The 19,008-nt window shown below is 48.9% G+C and overlaps 2 protein-coding genes across 2 annotated transcripts in view; one reads left to right on the top strand and one right to left on the bottom strand.

Annotated features, from left to right (window-relative positions):
* The window catches only part of angptl4 (angiopoietin-like 4), a 23,453-nt gene extending 12,457 nt beyond the window's left edge, over positions 1-10,996 (bottom strand). The window contains exons 1-3 of the mRNA XM_070859853.1: positions 10,371-10,996; positions 8,765-8,875; positions 8,017-8,131 (exon numbers count right to left, since the gene is read on the bottom strand). Of these exons, the coding sequence (XP_070715954.1) occupies positions 8,017-8,131; positions 8,765-8,875; positions 10,371-10,868 (724 nt within the window). The 5' untranslated portion in view covers positions 10,869-10,996. The remainder of the gene's footprint in view (positions 1-8,016; positions 8,132-8,764; positions 8,876-10,370) is intronic.
* LOC139228641 (dedicator of cytokinesis protein 7-like) overlaps positions 1-19,008 on the top strand; it is a 265,121-nt gene that overhangs the window by 104,866 nt on the left and 141,247 nt on the right. The window lies entirely within an intron of this gene.

The raw sequence follows: 19,008 nt of genomic DNA, 5'->3' as shown, positions 1-19,008 counted from the left end.
AGACAGAGGGAGAGCGGGGGGGGGGAGGAAGAGAGGGAGAGTGGGGGGGGAGGAAGAGAGGGAGAGCAGGGGGGGAGAGACAGAGGGAGAGCGGGGGGGGGGGAGGAAGAGAGGGAGAGTGGGGGGGGAGGGTGGGGGGGGAGGAAGAGAGGGAGAGTGGGGGGGGGAGGAAGAGAGGGAAAGTGGGGGGGGGAGGAAGAGTGGGGGAGGCGAGAGAGAGGGAGAGTGAGAGGGGGGGAAAGAGGGAGAGTGAGGGGGTCGAGCGAGGGAGAGAGGTAGTGCGGGGAGGGGGGAGAGAGGGAGTGCGGGGGGAGGAGAGAGAGAGGGAGAGCAGGGGGAGTGGGGTGGGGAAGAGAGGGAGAGTGAGTGGGGGAGAGTAAGGGAGAGGGAGAGTGAGGGAGAGTGAGGGGGGAGAGAGAGGGAGAGTGAGGGGGAGAGAGAGGGAGAGAGGGGGGAGAGAGGGAGAGTGAGGGGGGGGGGAGAGAGAGAGGGAGAGTGGGGGGGGAAGAGAGGGGAGAGTGGGGGGGGGAAGAGAGGGAGAGTGGGGGGGGAAGAGAGAGAGAGTGGGGGGGGAAGAGAGGGAGAGTGGTGGGGGGATGAGAGGGAGAGTGGTGGGGGGAAGAGAGGGAGAGTGGGGGGGAAGAGAGGGAGAGTGGGGGGGGGAAGAGAGGGAGAGTGGTGGGGAGAAGAGAGGGAGAGTGGGGGGGGAAGAGAGGGAGAGTGGGGGGTAAGAGAGGGAGTGGGGGGGAAGAGTGGGGGAGGAAGAGTGGGGGAGTGGGGGGAGGAAGAGTGGGGGGGGGAAGGAAGAGAGGGAGAGTGGGGGGGGAAGGAAGAGAGGGAGAGTGGGGGGGGAAGGAAGAGAGGGAGAGTGGGGGGGGGAAGGAAGAGAGGGAGAGTGGGGGGGGAAGGAAGAGAGGGAGAGTGGGGGGATAAGGAAGAGAGGGAGGATGGGGGGGAGTGCGGGAGGGGGAGAGAGGGAGTGCGGGGGGAGGAGAGAGAGAGGGAGAGCAGGGGGAGTGGGGTGGGGAAGAGAGGGAGAGTGAGTGGGGGAGAGAAAGGGAGAGGGAGAGTGAGGGGGAGAGTGAGGGGGAGCGAGAGGGAGAGTGAGGGGGGGGAGAGAGAGAGGGAGAGTGGGGGGGGAGAGAGAGAGGGAGAGTGGGGGGGGAGAGAGAGAGGGAGAGTGGGGGGGGAAGAGAGAGAGAGTGGGGGGGGGAAGAGAGGGAGAGGGGGGGGAAGAGAGGGAGAGTGGGGGGGGGAAAGAGAGGGAGAGTGGGGGGGGAAATAGAGGGAGAGTGGTGGGGGGTAAGAGAGGGAGAGTGGGGGGGTAAGAGAGGGAGAGTGGGGGTAAGAGAGGGAGAGTGGGGGGTAAGAGAGGGAGAGTGGGGGTAAGAGAGGGAGTGGGGGGGGAGAGTGGGGGGGGAAGAGTGGGGGAGTGGGGGGGGAAGGAAGCGAGGGAGAGTGGGAGGGGAAGGAAGAGAGGGAGTGGGGGAAGGGAGAGTGGGGGGGGGAAGGAAGAGGGAGAGTGGGGGGGGGAAGGAAGAGAGGGAGAGTGGGGGGGGGAAGGAGAGAGGGAGAGTGGGGGGGGAAGGAAGAGAGGGAGAGTGGGGGGGAAGGAAGAGAGGGAGAGTGGGGGGGTGAGGAAGAGAGGGAGCGATGGGGGGGAAGAGAGGAGAGAGATGGGGCGGAGTGTGGGGGGGGAAAGAGAGGGAGAGTGGGGGGGGGAAAGAGAGGGAGAATGGGGGGGGGGAAGAGAGGAGAGTGGGGGGGGTAGAGAGGAAGACTGGGGGGGGGAAGAAATGGGGACTTTGGGGACGAAGAGAGGGGGACTAGGGGAGGGAGAAGAGAGGGAGACTGGTGGGTGGAAAGAGGGGGAAAGAGGACTTGGGGTGAGGGTAAGAGAGGGAGAGTGGGGGGGTAAGAGAGGGAGAGGAGGGTAAGAGAGGGAGAGTGGGGGGTAAGAGAGGGAGTGGGGGAAGAGTGGGGGGGAAGAGTGGGGGAGTGGGGGGGGAAGAGTGGGGGGGAAGGAAGCGAGGGAGAGTGGGAGGGGAAGGAAGAAAGGGAGAGTGGGGGGGGCGGAGGAAGAGAGGGAGAGTGGGGGGGAAGGAAGAGAGGGAGAGTGGGGGGAAGAGAGGGAGAGTGGGGGGTAAGAGAGGGAGAGTGGGGGTTAAGAGAGGGAGAGTGGGGGTTAAGAGAGAGAGTGGGGGGGGAAGAGTGGGAGTGGGGGGGAAGAGTGGGGGGGGAAGGAAGCGAGGGAGAGTGGGAGAGGAAGGAAGGGGAGAGTGGGGGGGTAAGGAAGAGAGAGAGGGAGAGTGGGGGGGTAAGGAAGAGAGGGAGAGATGGGGGGGGGAGAGATGGGGGGGAAGAGAGGGAGAGATGGGGGGGGAGTGTGGGGGGGGGGAAGAGAGGGAGAGTGGGGGGGGGAAAGAGAGGGAGAGTGGGGGGGGGTAGAGAGGAAGACTGGGGGGGGGAAGAAATGGGGACTTTGGGGACGGAAAGAGGGGGACTAGGTGAGGGGGAAGAGAGGGAGACTGGTGGGTGAAAGAGGGGGGAGAGAGACTTGGGGTGAGGGTTAAGAGAGGGAGAGTGGGGGGGTAAGAGAGGGAGAGGAGGGTAAGAGAGGAGAGTGGGGGGGAAGAGAGGGAGAGTGGGGGGGGGAAGAGAGGGTGTGGGGGGGAAGAGAGGGAGAGTGGGGGGGGGAAGAGAGGGAGAGTGGGGGGGGGGAAGAGAGGGAGAGTGGGGGGGGGAAAGAGAGGGAGAGTGGGGGGGGAAGAGAGGGAGAGTGGGGGGGAAAGAGAGGGAGAGTGGGGGGGGGGAAGAGAGGGAGATTGGGGGGGAAGAGAGGGAGAGTGGGGGGGAAAGGAAGAGAAGGGAGAGTGGGGGCGGAAGGAAGAGAGGGAGAGTGGGGGGGGGGAAGGAAGAGAGGGAGAGTGGGGGGGGAGGAAGAGAGGGAGAGATGGTGGGTAAGAGAGGGAGAGATGGGGGGGGAGAGTGGGGCAGTGGGGGGGCTGAAGAGAGGGAGAGTGGGGGGGGTAGAGAGGAAGACTGGGGGGAAGAAAGGGGGACTTTGGGGATGGAAGAGAGGGGGACTGGGGAGGGGGAAGAGAGGGAGACTGGGGGTGGAAAGAGAGGGGGAGAGAGAGACTTGGGGTGGGGGGGAAGAGAGGGAGAGTGGGGGGGTAAGAGAGGGGGGGGAAGAGTGAGGGAGAGGGGGGGAAGAGAGGGAGGGGAAGAGAGGGAGACTGGAGGTAGGGGAGTGGGAGACAGGGAGGAGAGGGAGACTGGGGGGGAAAGGAAGAGAGGGAGACTGGAGGTAGGGGAGAGGGAGACAGGGGGGAGAGGGAGACTGGGGGGGGAAGGAAGAGAGGGAGACTGGGGCGGGGGGCGGTGGAGAGAGGGAGACTGGGGGAGCATGTACCAGCCAGTTCGTACCTTCAGCATCCTATTCAACCCAGAGGTAAGTTTACCAACCACACAATCTCTCCAACGCCAAGACCTGCTTCCATCACTGTAACATCACCTGCCTCAGCCCTTACCGAAACCCTCATTCCCAAAGTTCTGCAATTCTCCACCCTCTGTAAACTTGAGCTCATCCAAAATTCTGCTACCCCAACCTTGTTCTGGTCCCCCATCACCCCCTGTCCTCGCTGACCTGCATTGGCTCTCCGGTACCCCAACACTAAATTTTAAATTCTCACCCTTGTATTTAAATCCATCCACAGCTTCATTCCTCCCCATCTCTGGAAGCCCCTCCAGCCACCCCTAAATCCCCGTGTCTGACGCCAGGCTCTGTGCATCCCACCTGTCATTATCCCACCAGCTCCATGGGCATCACGCTCTGCAATTCTTTACTTAAACCTCTCTGCCTCTCCACCACCCTCCCCTCCTTTTAGATCCTCATTAAAATCCACCTCTGACCAAGCTACGGTCATCCCTTCTAATCTCTCTCCCTTTGAACATAAGAACATAAGAAATAGGAACACTAGTGGGCCATACTGCCCCTGGAGCCAGCTCCGCCATTCACTAAGATCATGGCTGATCGGATCATGGACTCAGCTCCACTTCCACGCTCACTCCCCATAACCCCTTATCCCCTTATCGTTTAAGAAACTGTCTATTTCTGTCTTAAATTTATTCAATGTCCCAGCTTCCACAGCTCTCTGAGGCACCGAATTCCACAGATTTACAACCCTCTGAGAGAAGAAATTTCTCCTCACCTCTATTTTAAATGGGCAGTCCCTTATTCTAAGATCATGCCCTCTTGTTCTAGTCTCATCCATCAGTGGAAACATCCTCTCTGCATCCACCTTGTCAATCCCCCTCATAATCTCATATGTTTCGATAAGATCACCTCTCATTCTTCTGAATTCCAATGAGTAGAGGCCCAACCTACTCAACCTTTCTTCATAAGTCAACCCTCCCATCCCCGGAATCAACCTAGTGAACCTTCTCTGAACTGCCTCCAAAGCAAGTATATCTTTTCATAAATATGGAAACCAAAACTACATGCAGTATTCCAGGTGTGACCTCACTAATACCTTATATAGCTGTAGCAAGCCTTGCCTGCTTTTATACTCCATCCCCTTTACAATAAAGGCCAAGATACCATTGGCCTTCCTGATTACTTGCTGTACCTGCATACTATCCTTTTGTGTTTCATGCACAAGTACCCCCAGGTCCCGCTGTACTGCGGCACTTTGCAATCTTTCTCCATTTAAATAATAACTTGCTCTTTGATTTTTTTTCTGCCAAAGTGTATGACCTCACACTTTCCGACATTATACTCCATCTGCCAAATTTTTGCCCACTCACTTAGCCTGTCTCTATGTCCTTTTGCAGATTTTGTGTGTCCTCCTCACACATTGCTTTTCCTCCCATCTTTGGCTCGATGTCCATTTTCCTGACAGCTCTGAAACATCTTGGGACATTTTTCCATGTTAAAGGCGCTATATAAATGCAAGTTATTGTTGATGTACAGTCACTTTTCAGGATGGCTGTGTAACCTAGGATGTATAATGTATGTTCTCTATGCTTTAAAATATAGCGCAGGCTATGATGTCCATTCACTGTATATGGTGAGCAGACAGTGAACACTCCCAGCCCAGTCTCGCCTACTTTACTAAACAGTTGAGCTGCCGTTTAACAAATAACCACATCTGGTTTTGAGGTGCTTTTGATGAATAATTGCCTGGATCTGACAGATTAATGTTTAAAATACTCACGATCCATTTAAAGAGGCTTATCGGGCTGGAGCCTAAAGTAATTAATTAGGTTCCAGTTTATGGCTGTGATTGTGTTTAAAATTGGCTGGGGGTGGAGGGAGAGATCAGTGTTTAAACTTGATGATGCAGCTTCAAACATTTTGAATAGTATCCTCCGCGAACTGGTTTTATTGCAGTAGGGTTTATAACCTGCTCAGGTTTCATGTTTGTTATGTATTTTGGTGCTCAGTGCTGGTCACGTTGCAGTCTGAAATTGCAGTTCTAATAGAATTTTGGGGGAGGGAGAGGGTGGGGACTGTGAATAACAGTCACAATCTGTGTGTGGATCAGAGAATTTTCCAGTTTTCCCTCAAAAAAGGCGATATGGAACAAAGGCGGGTAAATGGATCCAATTGAATGGAGTAATAGGCTGGAGGGGCTGAATGGCCTCTTTCCGTTCCTATAAATTGTATTCCATAAATAAATATTTAAATTCAACCCTGCGGTGACAGAAATGAAGCATTTTGGACTATGATAGATTATTGGGTACTTGTGGGTCACACTACAAGGATAAAATGTATATTCTTCTGCCTACTGAAGAGAAGGCGGCAAGTCACGATATATTTGGTAAAGTACAATGAAGTACAGTGACAGTGTTCAATCCTGGGTCTTGCTACATTTATCCAGATAACAAAACCTCCTGGGTCCACTTATGGGAATGGCCTAAATCCAAGAAAATGTCCCAAAGCTATAGCCCTCTGAAGACCGGCAGCCTCTGCATCTTTACCTTTGGCACACTTGGCTTTCTCCATTAGCTGGCGGGTTTGGAAGTGGGGGAAAGGTCAGTGTGTTGTGGGCAGAATTGGATACAAAAAAATAATGTGTAGGAGGGGAAGTGATCACACAGAGACAGTAACAACCGGCAGAAAGTTCAGGACTGAAGTGGGAAGCTGTTATGAATCAGGCTCTTCAACTTTCACTCACTTGGCCCCGTGCCACATTACTCACACACAAGTTTTATTTTAAAAACAAAAAAATAACTGTTTAAAAGGTTCTCTCCTATTCCGCAGATAAAAGGCCTTTAATATTTCCTCCCAGCTTGCGGCCAGCTCGTAGAGGATTCAACTTTCACCCAGTTGGCTGTGAGCCACAGCTGCCGTATTTCATTCGGAAGAAATTCCTGAACAGCCCATTGTCTGGGAGAGTCCTCCTCCTCCTCATTTTCTGCCCTATCCGAGCAGGGTCAGCACTGTCAGTGGGACAGCCCCATGCAGTGATCAGCCTCTGAGCACGAGGCCTGTCTGGACATGGGAGCATGGCTGCAATAATTCATCAAATAGACAGCCTTAAACTGCAGAGCCCTGGTTTTAAACTGGTACAAGAAATGGGCAAATGCTGGAGGTTTGAAGTTAAAAACAGTAAATGGACAGCATGCATCTATAAAGACAAAAGACAGACTGAATGTTAACCTGTCTTTCCTTTTTGCATACTTAGTCTTGCTGTTTTTTCCCCAGTATTTAATGCTCACAGTCCTGCTGTTTTCCCAGTATTTAATACCCACAGTCCTGCTGTTTTCCCAGTATTTAATACTCTCAGTCCTGCTGTTTTCCCAGTATTTAATGCTCAGTCCTGCTGTTTTCCCAGTATTTAATACTCAGTCCTGCTGTTTTTCCCAGTATTTAATACTCTCAGTCCTGCTTTTTAATACTGGCCCCCAGACTCGATTTCACATTTAGATTTGTGCAGTAATTGCAAAGGAAAAGTAAAGTCCCACTACCCATTTATTTTTCCAGCACGTTTCTATCCTGAAGATGCCAACTCATATATTGGGGCATCTCCTTAGTGCATTAACTGCAATACAGAGGCTTCACACATGACCAGTGAGTGTCAGTGGGATGTGCAACCATTCGAGGGAAATCACAGCCAAGTCTGATCCTGTCTGTTTGACGTGCACACACACACTGCAGCAGGGGTTCCTTTATAGTGAGCAGGAACCCTGGCTGAATTGACCCTCCTCTCTAATGTTCTGGCTCCTGGATTCATGAATAAAAGAACTTTTTGTTTTTCTTTTCCAATAACTTTTTTGTTAAACATTCACAATATGTACAGGGGGTGGGGGGGGGGGGGGGTTAAAGTCAGTCTGTTTATAGGCAAAGGGTCTCCCAGGAATTTGTCTGCTTTGCTCTCTGCCCGTTACTCAGAGTGCTCTTTCTCCTAGTTGGCCAGCCGCCAGGAAGACATTCCATTTGCTGCTGTGTTCTGCACAGAATGTTTAGCGTCCAGCTGGATCGCCATTCCACTTTAACGTCAGTGCAGCAGCCATCTGTCGACTTGGAATCCCAGGTTAAGAGGTTCAAACATGTTCCGACAGTCCCCAACACAGCTGTTGGTTACCTGCGGAATCCCGGAGTGATACGGATCTGAGTGTGCGCGGATGCATCAGTGTGTACCCGTGTGTCAGTTCTGGTGTGTCCCTGTCTGTCTACTTCAGCGGGTTTGTTCACATCTGGGGTGGGGTGGCCTTTGCACGTGTCGGAGTGATTGGTTTCTCAAAGATCTTGCAGTGGTTATGTGGAATTTTCCTCATTGTGAGATCCCACTTATTAAATTACAGCAACTGCTCCCTGTGGATCAGACCAGTGAAGCTGAAGGATTGTGTGGTTTCATTTTAATTAAAAATCAGTTCATCTACAAGACCAGATGTAGCTATGGGTAAAGTCAATGGAGATCATTGCTGTTCTCCTACCTGCAGTGTTGGCTTGGTTTGATCAGAGAGGTGAATTCTACAGCAATTTCTCAACCAATGAGCTGTACTTACTGTCGGCCGGCCTTGGTGCCACACTGCTGCGCATGCGAGGGAATACCTCCACTCTTCGTTTGAGAATCGACCTCCAACTTGGGCTCTCTTTGAGCTGCAGTCTGCTTTCTTGCAGCTGTAGGCGGAGAAAAGAAACTGGGTCAGGTTGTACATTAGAAATTCAGACTATCTCACTGTCCAAAGTTACAGTTCAGGAGCATCAAGAGACATTATCCAATGTTAGTGGTGTGACAGGCATTTGGATACGTGACACTGCCGTGGCTTGTGCTCCCAATCTGTGTTAGGTGTATCGGTGCTGTGCATTTCAGCTCCCCCCCCCCCCGTCCTGTGTAACTCCATGCTGGTGCTCTGGTACCTTGCCAGGTCGCCTGCCTTCGGTGAGCCGAGACAGTGAATCCTGGCAGACCATTCAACACTACAGGGGGGCATCAAAGTCCAGCCCAATCCTGTCTTCACCCGATGTCCCCACACTTTGGAAAGTGATCAGGAACCCTGGCTGATTTTGATTCTTCTCCACCATTCCAGGGGCAGTAAGCCACAGCGGACTCCTTCCACTGTTGTGGCGGTGATCAGTTAACTCAGACTGGGGCCCTCCTGCTCTCTACATGGTTATCATGGCCATGTATATTTAATATTGCTATTGTGGCCACATAACATGCCCATGTATATTTAATGTGTCCTATCCTTTGCAGTGTATATTTAATACCATGGTCACGTACATTTAAAATGTGCTATTGTGGTCACGCACCTTGCTTTGCAGATTCTTGATCTGAATGCTCTGCTTGTCCAGTTGCCACTGTTGGTCTTTAATTCTGGTCAGCAGCTCATCAATGTTTCGGTTTTGAGTTTCCATCATGGACTGCAAAAACAAATGGTAAGGTTTGGTAAAGGTTAAAAATATAATTCAGAACTTCTGAAAATTTCCCATTTAAACACTATTGTACTTTTATACGGACATATCTGGGTGGGTTATTAGTTCGTGTCCAAGGTGCAAGCTCACTTATCAACAGTGTTGAAGAACCTGTCCCTCTAACTTCAGGAAACCAGCTTTATCCTATTGTGATTGTAGTGGCAGCTTGGTTGAGTTGGAGACACTCTCACCCCAGAGAGTTGTGGGTTCAATCCCCACACCAGGACTTCAGCACATAATCTAGACTGTCACTTAGTGTAGTATTGAGGGAGTGTCACTGATATTAAACTGCCAGCTCAGGTGAACGTAAAAGATCCCATGCTATTATTTAAAGCATGGATTTCTTCCATTGTCCTGATCATTCTACACTTAACTGATCGCCAAATGCAGATTATCTGCTCATCTATGTATTTGCTATTTGTGGGATCTTGGCTGCTGTATTTGCCTAAATGTTAAAATCCACGGGTTTTTTAAAGTTACTTTGGGATCGCTACAGGATGTTAAAAGGTGCTTTATAAATGCCATTTCTCTTTCTCTCCCTAGCCTCTATTATACCTTACACTTTGTCAGCAAGTGTATTGACTTGCTGCTGTACAGTGCGGACTGCCACAAGTGCTGAGCCGGGGGCTGCTGCATATCCCGAGCCCACAGCCAGCAGTGCGTCACACACCAGTTCTACACGCACTGCACGATTGCCTCCCACAGCTGGCTGAGGCGGCGGCATCACTGCCTGTTCTGTGGACAGTAAGATGTAAACTTCTCCCTGGGCATGTCCCACCCTTTCACTATTGTTGGGTTTCCAGGAATCGGGAGTTCCCGAAGGTCAGATTTACAGTTACGAGTATTTCTCACACGGATGCCATTTCCTGACCCTTAGCTCGAATTAACCTGAGCAGGAAGGTAACCGGAGAAGCGCGGGTTCTATCCCAGCTGGGAGCACTTTTTAAAAATACACTTTCTGACCAAATCGGGTTAGAAGCCCAGTGCTAAAGGAACTCAAAACGGTACATGTTGCAGAGTTAGCATTGTTGCTTCACTTGCTGGCAGATAGCTGCAGAAGCCAGTGTCAACTTGATTCTGACTAAGTGCACGTTAGGTACCATTTACAATCAAATAGTAATTCAAATGTGAATTAAGAAAATAATGAAGCTCAGTTTATTCTGTTATTTACATTGCATAATTCAAATGATTGCTTAATTTTAAATAGTTCGCGGTGTAGACAATACAGCACTTTCCCTCAGCTATTTGTACATTATTTACATACAATAAATTACAGTGCTTTGCTGCCCAATAAGAGATGCACTTTAATTTATTGTACGTAAAGCTCATACCTTTGAGGCTTCAAGAGGCACGAGTTATTATCTTCTATAGAGTGAAAAGTCACAATCAAAAGAGCCAGACTAGGTGAACAGAACCTCCTCCTTGCAGAAGCCGGGGGACTTACTCGGATAGTGTTGTTCAGGCCGCTCTCCGCTTTCTTCCCGCTGGCAATCCTGCCCACCTTCTCCTCCAAGCCCCGCAGCGCCTTGTCCATCCGGAGCCGGTCCCGCTCCATCTCCTCCACCTTCTCCCGCAGCCGGCCGGCAGACAGCTGCAGCAGGTGGCCGTCGCGGCTGCTGTTGCTGCCCGGCACCTCGGTCTCCGCCGCCGGACCGTGCCCACCGAGCCGGCCGGCCAGCTCGCCCAGCGTGCGGTTGTTGGCGGCCAGCTGCTGCAGCACGCCCCGCATCTGCTCCTTGGTGCGGTCCACATGCTGCTTGAGGCCGTGGCCCAGCTGCAGGAGGCCGTGGGCGATCAGGTTCACCTCGTCCCAGGAGGCGAACTGCAGCCTCCGGTCCTTGGCCGGAGAGCCCTTCTTGCCGGCGGGGTGACCGATCGCTCCCTCGGTCAGACTCGCCGCGCAGATAACGATACACAGCGGTCCTGCAAAAGGCAGCTTCATCTCTGCAAGCAGCGGCTTTACAAAAGAAGGTGCTTTTATTTATTTTTTTTTAATTATTTCTATTTCTTCTCCTTCTCTCTATCTCCTGTCCTGTTTCTGTTCCTGTCTTGTGTGCTGCCCGCTGTACCACCGCCCCCTTTTAATACCAGTCTGCAGTGCCTGGGACCCGCCCCCACCGGCCGCAGAGAACAGCTCCAAACTGGCAGCCCAGTCAGGGAGCGTCGCTAAACCCTCCCTGCTGCAAATTCCTCCTTCGGAAAATATGGTGGTAAATAGCCATTGCTCTTTAACCAATGCCCCTTTTTAATTAAAACCAATCACCAGTCTTCAGTTACTCAGGATATTTCCGCACAATGCTTTTGCATTTGGGCTTAATAGGATAAAGGTGCTGGCTTTGCACATTGGATTTCAGTTGGCCTTTTTGGGATCAGTAGTAAATCTGCAGAGCAGTCCGGATTAAACATTATTTGGAATTTTAGGGATGCATGAAGGGTCGGTGAATCTAGAGATGGTTATTTGGTGGAGGGAAGGGGCGGTTAGTCAAACTCTAGTTCCATTAAAGAAAGCTCAGGTAGGGTGATTGTAGCTTGTAGCTGCCCTCCAGAACTGGTATTGTGTGGCAGTGGCTTCGAGCCCAACACTGTGCTGTCCCACAGAGCAGTAAGGGTATAATTTGAAACCCCACGAATCACTGTGCAGAGAGATCTCAATACCAACTCATGTTGCAAGGAGGCATTGGGGAGAGGAGAAGGAAGAGAGAGAGAGAGAGAGATGCAGCGAAGCTGGGTCTTGTGAGAAAACAGAGAGGCCAGTCCCTGTACCGCAGGGGTGGGGGCAGATAGGAGTTCCCTGGTATACCGCCAGGCTTCACCGCTTTACTGTTGGGATCTGTCGTCATGTTGTACCTCTCTGCACGTTTGCAGGATACACTCCCAGTCCCAGTTCCCCAAAACGACGAGTTCATGTTATGGATTACGAGGGCACGATATTGTGATTCATTAACAGGGTTGTTGCAATTTTACATGTGACAAATTTGGAGCCTTTATTTGAGCAGAAGGGAGCAGGTTGCTCCTCCCAGGAGAGGACAGGGGTTAAACCTGCAATCAATAAGGATCCATTTTTACTACAGATTCCTGTATTTTTTTCATGTGATGGATTGGTTAAAAAGAAGGTTCCTTCTTAATTTGAAGAGAAAAAAATGCCATTCTTTTCTTAACAAAATGAGGGTTTAGTGATGTGCAGATATCACTTACTGTATTTTCTGTATTGTGGTAACTGTATTTTTTGTATTGCAGTGTAGATTTATAGGGCTAGAAATTCATTTTTTGATCATAGCGGTATTTTTTGTGGCATTTTTTGACAAAAATACTGCCAATCACACCGCCATTTTTTAACGGCCTAGGTTTCATCACAAAATGCGCCCAGTGGTAAAAATCAGTGTTGCACGAGGATTCACAGTGGAAACTGCGGTCCTCGCTAACTTTAGTCCGCGGCCGATTACCGCTATGAGATAGGCCTTGGGAGGGAGGAAAACACACAAAAAGAGAAAAAAACGAAAAATGAAAAATGGCACAAAACATTTACAAGACACTTAACTACAGAATCGCTGAAAAATAATTAAAAAATAAAAACTTTAACTTTGCTTTTTTGCAGGTCTTCATACGTACTGCTGTTCTTGGGGCAGGTTTTTCTTGGGCGTTTTTTTCCGCCCAGAATATGGGTGCGCCAAAAGTTTAAACTACGGTGCTGGTGGTATTTCCAGCCTTGCATGCCGGCGGTCCTCTTTTCAGCGGTATTTCAAAACTGCCTGCGCAAGACTTCAGTGAAACTATCGGATCACCGTTTTTCACTAAAAATGGCGAAATATCGCCGTAAAAACAGGCGCAAGGTTGATGAATTTCCAGCCCATATTCTTTATACTGTGGTGGGAACTTTATACTGCTGTGATGCAAAGAATACAGTTTCCACACCAGAAGGGTGGACTTTGGGTGAGTTAGCCTTGGCTCACTGGTCGCACTTTCACATCTGAGCCAATAGTCCATGGGTTCACACTCCACTCCAGAGACCTGAGCACAGCATCTAAGCTGACACTTCAGTGCAGTACTGAGCAATGTTCCCGCTAACGTTTTTTTTTATGTGCGCAGTCCCTTTAACTGGCTGCCTGGCTCAGTCAAATTTTCGCAACTGTGCCGTTTCTTCGCTGTAAAAGTTGGAGTGGGCCTCCAGACCACTGCGCAGCTTAGCCGGAGCGTTGGTACTGAGGGAGTGCTGCACTGTTAAGCCTCAGGTGGATGTAAAATATCGCATGGCACTATTTGAAGAAACACAAGAGCGTTTTCCTGGTGTCCTGACTAACATTTAACCAACAAGTTTTTAAAAAGCAGATTTTCGGGTCAATGATCTCATTGCTGTTTGTGGGATCTTCCTGTGCACAGATCGATTGCCGCTTTTCCCTACATTACAACAGGGACTACATTTCAAAAATAATTTATGGGTCGTGTAGTGCTTTGGGACACCCTGAAAGGCTCTATATAAATGCAAGTTCTTCTTCGATGGGTGAGTTAATAACAATAATAAATGTACTAGAACAAGGGCCTCAATAGGAGAGTTTGAGTACTAGAAGGATGGACAGAATGGCCATTTCCTTATATTTTAATCTGCACGGGGATTTCCTTAATGTAGAGTAGAGATTTAAAAGAACTTGTATTTCAGAAAAACACAGAACATTTATAAAAAAAGGCCTGTGTTTTGTGAATAGTTAATCTCATGAGCCATTAGTAATATGTCTGACTTGAAACTATTTGTTCAGTGTTAGCTTCCTGAACAGCACATTTTGTTAATCCTGGCCCGACACATTACACATGGAAAGAAAGGGATGGGATGTTGGAATTTCCAGTTGGCTGCTGGTTGCATTCAACCCTGACTTGCTATGAAGCGCTTTAAATTAATTTGCACTGCAGGAGTCGACTGTTATGGGATTTAAGGCTTCCAGAGCTGATAATTGGGATTAAGCACCCGACATTCCCTCAGGCAGTACCGGGCTTGGTACTTACCTATATTTTGTTTATCTCCAGAGGTTGCACTCGGATTCATTTTCTCTCCCTCTCGCTTTCCTTGGCATAGTAACGTCTGAGACTGATATAGGGCGGCTTGGTTTGTTGATGTTCCTGTGTTATTGCCAAGGAAAAGCAAAGGGCGGATTCTTCTTGTAAAGTGAAACTCATGGCTCCCTCGATCAAATGACTTTAACTGGATGGGGTGGGGAGAAGTAGGGTTGAGCATAATCATCGGCATAGACTAGTTGGGCCAAATGGCCTGTTTCTGTGCTGTAAATTCGATGTAAAAAGAAAAGACTTGGATTTATATAGCACCTTTCACAACCACTGGATGTCTCAAAATGCTTTACAGCCAATTAAGTACTTTTGTAATGTAGGAAATGTAATGTAATACTGAATACTATTTCACTTAGTTGGTAAGGGGTTAAAAGGAGTCGTATCAATTCTTCAATTTTGCATTACAATAATTCCTGTAATTAGAATATCATCTCCCTTTCATGTGTTCCATAAACACTCTAAATCAAGCTGAACTCTCTTGCTATCTGATGTTGGATTCTTTGATTTGTGGCTGCAAAACTTTTTCAGTACCTTATTCTGCCTCTCTTGCTGACTGCTGCAATTATTACTGTTGGAATGAACAGCTCATTTCCTTCTCACTAGCTCCTTAAATGGCTGTGTGCAATCTCTCTCCATGATCTTCACCCACACGTCACCAAATGCTTCATGAGTTGCAGTGCCCTTTACCCTAGTTCTGTCCACCCATCACTGGCCTGTATGGTTACTGGCACTTTTTCCCAGTCCCAGAGACAGCAGCTTCAGTGTGAGACATTGAGTATATAATATATCAAAAATTAGACTAAATATTGGATCAACTTATGCTCAATTACAAGATACTGAGCTGGAACTGGGAGCTTACACTCGATCATATCAGGCTTGTGGAGAGAGGCTGTTTATTCTGACCTGCTTGTTCTTGATTCTGGAATGAACACAGTCTGTTGTAATCCAGCAGGGGGTTAGAGGTCATAAACCATGAATAATGTTGCCTTCACTTGGACCTAGCGACTCCCTGTAACTTGTTCCAGCTTCACCTTACCTGTGAATGGAGTAGCCAGCACTGAGCAGCTGTGAGGTCGGCCTTTACCAGAAGCTACCGCCATGACTTTTTCTCCAGAGGCAGTTGTAGCTTTGTCACATGATGTGCATGTTACCCGGCAGTTACAGTAAGTCGCCTGACAGTATGGCTCTGATTTTAACTCCAACCCCCCACCGGACTGTTGGAAATTGGACGGATGGGCCGGTTAAAATCAGGGTAAGACCTGCCCCCTCTGCCTTCCCGCCATGTCCCGATGGTAACATGATGTTCTGAGCAGGCGCGCGGGACACCCGCAGGAAGACAGCGGGGTCCTTCTTTAAAAGTACAGACTGGGTCCCAGTGATATTTCTGGGAACTCATCGGCAATTTTCATTGGAGGCCGGAGTGGGGGAGCAGTAATGGCTTCCCCCATCAGGCCAGACCTGCAGGGAGGTGGATCGTGCCCCTGAAGAGGCCCAGGCAGGTAAGTTTGAACATTTCAATTTTAGGTTTCATTGTTTGAGGTTAGGTTCTGAGCCTCACAAGGAAGCCTTCGTCCTCCCCTTGCCGAGGGCTCCCCTCCCCATCCCCTCAGTGGCACCCAGAGCCTTGCCCACCACTTACCTGACTGCCGAGGATGGTTGCCATGGGCCCCCAGCTTTGGCCTCTCGCTGGACAATGCCGTGGACAGTGCCTTCCCAGCTATCTGAACAAAGCTGGGTTTACCTGTGCCAACAGTCTCTGGTTGGCCAACCGAGCAGAGCATGGTTGGATACTGGGGCAATTCCTGTTTGGTCACTTGGACACAGCTTGTTTGGGCTGTTGATTAGATCAGAGAATGCTTTCGATAAATAGATTGACTGATTGTGTTCATGTGATGTCCAGTCACGGCACCCAATCAGCAGGTCAATCATTAGCGTTTCCAGCTTTGGGTAAATGTATGATCTCTCGAGTTTCCAGTTTGAGCTACCCTGCTAATACAAAACATCTACTACAAACAATGATGTTTCCCGGTGATGCACTAGATTTACTTGAATTCGCCAAGCAACTGACATTATTGATTTCATGTAATTTGTGCTATAGTGAGACTTTCTCATGCATACATTGAGTACCCTGGTGCTTGACTCTAGGCTTCCCTGCCAGGATGCTTGGAATTAGCGCTGGTTTTCCTGCAGGACCCATTAGCCCCAGGGAATGGACGCAGGGTCTGGGTGTGTTTCTGCATAAAGCCTTACATCACCATTGTGCAGGGCAGGATTTCATCTCTGGGGAATGCCAGAAATCTCTCAGACTTCAGTTTAGAAGATTAACGTGAAAAGTGTTCCATTCTCCGACATCAACATCCCTCACTGTGGCCAGCAGAATAATTCACTACATATCCGTCTATATAATGTGTTCAAAGTTATGTATATGACAGATGCTGTCACACATTTCCCGTAACACTTCAGCACCATCATTAATCATTGGCAAATTTATTCTACCCAATAGAGCCATTCTTCACATATGATTGACTCCCAGCCCTGCCTCCCCAGCTCTCACTTCCAATTCCTCAAATTCTGAAATAGAGGTCACACAGAAGCAAGTTAAACCAAACGCAGGAAAGGTTAACCTTGTTAAACAGTGACACTCTGTTAGGAAAATTACCACCTTCTACCTCCTGCACTCGGGTTTCTTTAAAATTCAATATTTCAGCTCCCCCTTTCCAATACCATACCGGTTTCTTCAGCTAGGGTTTCATCTGCAGCCTGAGCTCTTACCATTTGTTTCAAGAATTCACAGCAACTCCATATTCTGGCCTTAAAGATGCACTACAACAACTCGCTAAGGCTTCTTCGGCAGCACCTCCCAAACCTGCAAACTCTACCACCTAGAAGGACAAGGACAGCAGATGCATGGAGCATCATCACCTGCGCGTTCCCCTCCAAGTTACACACCATCCTGACTTGGAAGTATATCGTCGTTCCTTCACTGTCGCTGGATCAAAGTCCTGGAACTCCTCCCTAACAACACAATGGGAGGGAGGACCTTCACAAGGACTGCAGCAGTTCAAAGCGGCGGCTCACCATCACCTTATCAAAGGCAATTAGGGATGGGCAATAAATGCTGGCTTTGCCAGCGACGCCCACATCATAGGAACAAATTAAAAAAACATGCCAACATTTGGCATGGTATAATATTCCTGTCCCTATAAACAATGCATCTTATGAGTTACCATGAACAATGCCATAGGAGATATGCTAATGTGTATTTTAATAGGGAACTATCTGTAAATTAACCAAACTAGGTACACTGCAAAACTGGATTAACTCTTTCAAATTTCCTTGCTGATGTTTATATGACTTACTTCAGAAACAAAATAGTGAAGTGGATTTGAAATTCTTGCATAGATAGGTGGGGAGAAGGAGAGCGAGAGAGAGACCGACAGTTTATAGTGGATATGGAGTCAGATAGGCTCGCTGTTAGGAAGCGGGTGCAATACAACGGGATCCTTCTTGTCTCTTATGCTTCGTTGATAGCTGTTCAAGTAGTAGGATTAAAATTGCAGATATTAGAATAGGAATGCAGGATGGGCAGCTTGTGCAGGGCGTGCACTTGACCCCTGAAGCTTCTCCTTTAAAGGAAGGTAATTTAGGGTGTGTTTGCTTTGCAAGTGTAACGTTGGTGCACGTTGGCCCAGATTTTGCGTTCAGCGCGAAGTGACCGCGTTTGCCGCTGACCTCGAAGAAAGCTGCCCACAAAGATTCTATCAATCTCTGTAGCATGGATTTCACCTTTCCCGATGTTAATTTAATTCTGGCATCACCTATAGGGGATCTGCAGCATCCAGCAACAGTGATGTCATCAAGCAGGCTAAGCAGCTATTCACATTGAAGAATTGCCACAGACAGCAAACTAGGAAGTAAAATGCACTGATTATCCTTCACTTTTTAATTATTTTACAGAGAGCTAAAAAAAAAATTGGGACATACACTTGGGATTAATGTAGAAGCTGAAATATCAAACATATAATTTCTTTAAAAATAAATTCATTATTACATTAAAAACCTATGGAATGTTTATCATGAGAAATTTGACATTCCACAAGTATAAAATTAGTTTTCCAGGGCCAGTGATGTTCGGTAGTTATGACTCAGTATGCCGATAAAACCCAGTTACACTTCATTCAACAAGGCTTAACTTTTTGGGGTTTTTTTTAACAGGAAGATTAGAGCGTAAAAATGGAGGTTCACGTCAAATTAAGTTATTTCTAAAGATTTCCGTCTGTGGGGACATCAACAATGCACTCTATGGAGGGGCGGGGAATCACTGACAGCTACTTTTGGACTTCCGCGTTTAATTGCGCATGTGAAGACGCCAGAAGTTGCTGTCAGTTTCAGAGCGTAATGACGGCGAATGCTGACAGTTTCGACGTCGTTACAACCGCAAATTCCAGGCCATGGGGTTCAGCTTTTGACTGATGCTAAACTTGCAGTGTAATGGGAAGTCAGGGCATAGTACCTGACCCCAGAGCACACAGAGCCAGTATCCCTGCAGACTGTAGTCTCACTCCGCTTCTGTTGGGCAAAGTATGGCCCTTAATTCAAGTGCGGGGTTTGCAAAGTGGGTCTTTGATCCTCCGGACTCCTGTGGACCAAAATTATCTTAATTGAAATGTTGAGAACCAAGATTCTCCGCTCTCTAAACATTTATGCCGGGTATTTCCTCGGGCTTTCTCCCGCTCCGCCTTCATAACTTTGGCGGGAACTCCGTTGACACACATAAATGGGGTTTCCCCAGAACCTCTATCAAAGTTACAGTGACAAAAGCTCTGAGAAAATTCCCGGGCGTTAAATTTCTCACATTTGGAGATTGTTCTGCCCCTATGTGTATCCCGGCATTTCTCGAGCTTGCCCCTAAACAGGGCAGTTAGACTTCCAGCCAGGCAGGAGCCTGTCAATATAAACAGTGTTCTGTCTGCTTGGAATCCAAACAGCAGTGAGACTGCAGTCTCAGGCCACTGCAGTGCAAATGC

The sequence above is a fragment of the Pristiophorus japonicus genome, chromosome 18, assembly GCF_044704955.1.
Source record: "Pristiophorus japonicus isolate sPriJap1 chromosome 18, sPriJap1.hap1, whole genome shotgun sequence".
Classification (NCBI taxonomy): Eukaryota; Metazoa; Chordata; class Chondrichthyes; family Pristiophoridae; genus Pristiophorus; species Pristiophorus japonicus.
This window is presented reverse-complemented; position numbering and strand designations above follow the sequence as displayed.